We start from the raw sequence: 4511 nt of genomic DNA, 5'->3' as shown, positions 1-4511 counted from the left end.
CCGCCGTATTCCTCCTCTGTATTCCTTCGTCTTCTTCTCCTCCACCTCCTCCTTCTCCTCAATCAAGCTCTGTTGAAGTCAGTTCTGCTCCGACCTGACAGTGCCCAATTTCCCTGTCTCTTACTGTTTGTCTCTCTCTCTTTCTCTCACTGATTCTCTCTCTCTCTCTCTCTCTCTCTCTCTCTCTCTCTCTCTCTCTCTCTCTCTCTCTCTCTCTCTCTCTCTCACTCTCTCTCTCTTTCTCGCCCTCTTTCTTTCTCTCCCTTTCTCCGTCCTCAACGTGAACCTTGTTTCTTTCAGTAACGTCTCGTTCGCCCATTTTTCACCCCTCTCTTTCTATTTTCTTTCCTTCCTTTCCATTTTGCGGGTCGGCCTGGGTGACACCTGGTCAGGCGGTTTTCCTTCCATTCCTCAATCCCTCCCTCCCTCCCTCTCTCCCATCATCCTCCCTCCCTAACCTCTCCCTTTCTCTCTCTCTCTTTCTCTCTCTCTGATGCTTCGCTTGCACTCACTCTCCTGTTCCCGTCTCTCTCTCTCTCTCCCTCTCCCTCTCTCCCCCTCTCTCTCTCTCTCTCTCTCTCTCTCTCTCTCTCTCTCTCTCTCTCTCTCTCTCTCTCTCTCTCTCTCTCTCTCTCTCTCCATGTCTCTCTCCATGTCTCTCTGTCAGTCTGGGTGACACCTGGTGGGGTCTTTTCTCTCTGATCCTCACATGGCTTTTTTCCTTTCTTTCTTTCTTTCTTTCTTTTTCTTCAAACTTTTCTCCTCTTCCCCCCCCCCCCCCCCCCCCCCCCCCCCCCGCTGAAGGAGGGCGTTTGCCTGACAAGGCAGTGCGGCCAGACACGAACACAATAAAAAATGAAGAACTACTTGTCAGAGCCACTGCCAACATGAGAGGAGGCGGGGGGGAGGGTATGGGGGGGGTGGGGGGGGGGGGGGGTGGGAGAGCGAGAGACAGTGTGGGGGAGGTAAGGGGGGGTGCGGAGAGACAGGCAGCTGACAGTTCAGAGGGATAGAGATTTTTTTATAGTCAACAGGGTTTCTGAGCAGTGCTGAAGGGCCTGCGACTCTCTCTCTCTTTCCTTCTCTCTCTCTCTCTCTCTCTCTCTCTCTCTCTCTCTCTCTCTCTCTCTCTCTCTCTCTCTCTCTCTCTCTCTCTCTCTCTCTCTCTCTCTCTCTCTCTCTCTCTCTCTCTCTCTCTCTCTCTCTCTCTCTCTCTCTCTCTCTCTCCTGCAGACCAGGGCCAAACAGGTGTTTTCTTTTATGTGCCTCTTTTTTGTCCCCCTCCCTCCTTCGCTCCCTTTGTACTTTTCTGCTCTCCTCCTCAGCTGTTTTTTTATGCACGTGTGAAAAAGTCACAAGGTGTGGTCCCCTCATGCCTCCCTCCCTCCCTCCCTCCCTCCCTCCCTCCCTCCCTCCCCGTCCCTCCCCTTGCTCCTTGCATATTCTATGTTTGATGTGTGCTGTACAGGTACTGACAACCTCACAGAGCACTAAAGGTGGGGGGGGGGGGGGGGGGGATGACAAACCACTGAACCAAAAGACAGTTTGGACGCCATACACAAGCCGCTACTTGTTTTGGGGGGTAGTTTGTCTTTTGGTCTTCAACGGTCATGGACTGACTTGTTTATTTATTTTGCGTAATGTAATGGATTTAAGATGGAGGCTTTTATTTTGAACTGTGACGCACAGGTGCGTGTGTTTGTTAGATCCTCAAGGAAGGCAATAAGAAATGTGTGTGTGTGTGTGTGGGGGGAAAACAGCAGCCCTTCATTGCTTGCGTTTTTAAGCATGACATGAGATTTAAACTATCCCTGTCCTATTTGTCTTCCTGAAACATGCGAAGGGAGCTGCATGTTTATTCCCCCCCCCCCCCCCCCTCCCCCCCGCAACAGACGGTTCAAATGAGGTCCAAGTCGGACCCTCAGTTCTCTCTTCAGGGGCCCGAGAGGACGCTTTACGAGGGGCCTGAAGCAGACCTCCGAGAGCCCTAAAGTCCACATCCCACCCGTTTATAGAGAGAGGTGCACAGAACATTAGGAGGGAGAGAGAGAGAGAGAGACGCAGAGATAGAGAGAGGTTCAGCAGACATGAGGCGAGAGGGAGATAAAAATAAAGAGAGGGGGACTGATAAAGTACAGAGAAAGTAATGACTAGAGAGAAAACAAGGAGAGGGGGATAGAGGAATTGGGGAGAAAGAGAGACAGAGTGAATGAGGTAATAAGAGAGAATAAGTCTAAATGCAGCGTTGTGGGTCATGTTCAGTACTCAATTTCGTAATAAAAAAGATCTGATAAAGAACTGAGGGCCACAAAACCGGCAGTTATAGGTTAGGTTATAGAAGGTTATAGGAGTGAAACTCAGAGAGCTTCTGGGTGAAATTCAAAATGGCGGCTGTCTTACCGTGAGCCACCCAGCCGTGTTTGCAATGGTCACATGTCCGTAGGTGGATCTTCCCTGGCTGGAAACACTCACACGTGCAGTTCACCAGAGTGCAGCGGATAGCCTGGAAGGGTCAGAGAGAGCGAGAGAGAAAGAGACATTACAAGGCAACCCAGACAACGACCTCTCTTGTACGTGATATTGATTAAAGACAATAGATAAGAAAAGACAGAAAGATTGAGAGTTTAGCTCGCTTTATCAACGCGCAGAGGTGAAAAGCGTTTATGGCGTCAACAGAGAGAAACACGCATAAAAGTCATTCCCTATTTGTGGGAAGAAATTTCACGAGTAGCCTACATAAAATTGAAATATTAACATGATTTCAGTGTGTGGCTTGTTTGAAAATGTTTGGTTTTGATAAGCAAAGCCGTTAACAATGATATATATATGGTGGTATCACATAATTTGAAATATGAATGTAATGTTATACAATACAGTATATATATATATACGCAGACACATACGGACACATGCACTCACATACATACACACACATACACACACACACACACTCACACACACACCTTCATATATAAATGCAAACAGACTGGGAGGGTTAAAGGTGGGAGTCCAAATATATGACGTGTTATTGACGTATATTTCTCAACCAGAGGTCGTATAGACTATGCACACACTATCAGACATGACACACAGGCTTCGTCTTGACAAAACTGCCTTGGAACTGACACAAAACCACCTCACAAACAGCGACGGAGAAATGAAAACCTCAATGATCACACTTTAGTTCATAGACATCACAATAAAAGTCAGCCGAATGTGCCCCCATTAGAGCGTATCTGTGCTTGATGCGATTATCCCCGGATTAAACCACTTGACTCTAGGTTTTTTTTATCCACTTCTATACGACGGGGCCATAAAAGCCATGTGGATAAGCAGTTTCCCACCCCTTTACACCTTGGCCCGGAGCACAGCCCGTACCTGCCGCCGTTGTAAAGACCGATTAGCAAATGGAAGCATCAAAGTGAACAGCGGCTAATCCGAGATTAAATGTAGATTACACCACCTCTCACTGGTGTGTCACCGCGCCGTTTGACACCGGCACCAAACAGAACACGGAGATTATTTTAGAGCGAGAGCATTTTTCGGGGCTCTCCAGGTGGCGTGGGGAAATCCTCATGGTAAGCTAGGATTATTTATTATGAGGTGCGCTTTAGCTTTAGCTCACATAGCGGTTGCCCCGTAGCCAGCCAGAGAGACTGATACGGACTCAGGCGGACAGGTGTGGGTGTCGGCGGAGTACATCAAACAGTCCCTGCAATCAAACTTTGACGGCTCAGCAGCAACGCAGACAATCATTTATAACAGCTGTATTTTTCAACGTGTACATCTTGTGTTCATGCTAATACCAATGTGTGATAATCAGTTAATATACATGTGATTTGGGAGATGACACCTCGTAGGCCTAGGTCTTGTGTTTACCCTTCTACAAAAATGTACCAGAATAAAATATTCCAACATCCACCATTCAAATATAAATATAAAAAATCAAGCCGGGAACTGTAAAAGCGCCGAGGGGTTAGCGAGGACAAACTGGTGCTCGCCGTGATGTGTGGGGTTGAACGTGGTGACACGAAAAAAAACAAAGCTGTGCTCTAATTAACTACCGCCGCCACGGTCGCCCTAGCGACGAGGAAATAAACAGATGGAAATATCAAACACGCCTCGCCTCGACAGCTGACAGCATAGTTTAAAGGAGGTGGGGGCGGGGGTGGGGGCGGGGCTGGTGATGGGGGGTTTCCGTCTGATACAGCAATTATGCAGCATGCCACCAGCTACTGTGGGGGTCTCTGCTGTGACAAGACACCCTTTAATCACAGAGTTATTACGCTAGCAGCTAGCGGCAACCCGCTCCTATCAGGCCCATTAAGCAGTTAGCAGCATTAGCACACATTAAAGGGCCTTGCTCCTCCCCACAGCGAGAGGAGCATGAGGGGGAGAGGGGGGAGACAGGGAGGGACGGGGGAGCTGAGCATGTTGTCATTCAGGGCTCCACACACAGTGGCTTGATCTTCACGTCAAGTCGGCGAGAAATGAATCATGGTGATTCACCT

General features: G+C 48.7%; 1 protein-coding gene across 1 annotated transcript in view; it reads right to left on the bottom strand.

The window, feature by feature from the left end:
• Positions 1-3577, bottom strand: part of bnc2 (basonuclin zinc finger protein 2) — a 48984-nt gene extending 45407 nt beyond the window's left edge. The window contains exons 1-2 of the mRNA XM_030352352.1: positions 3482-3577; positions 2401-2503 (exon numbers count right to left, since the gene is read on the bottom strand). Coding sequence (XP_030208212.1) covers positions 2401-2503; positions 3482-3577 — 199 coding nt within the window. The remainder of the gene's footprint in view (positions 1-2400; positions 2504-3481) is intronic.
• Positions 3578-4511: the final 934 nt, after the last annotated feature.

This window comes from Gadus morhua, chromosome 3, assembly GCF_902167405.1.
Source record: "Gadus morhua chromosome 3, gadMor3.0, whole genome shotgun sequence".
NCBI lineage: Eukaryota > Metazoa > Chordata > Actinopteri > Gadiformes > Gadidae > Gadus > Gadus morhua.
This window is presented reverse-complemented; position numbering and strand designations above follow the sequence as displayed.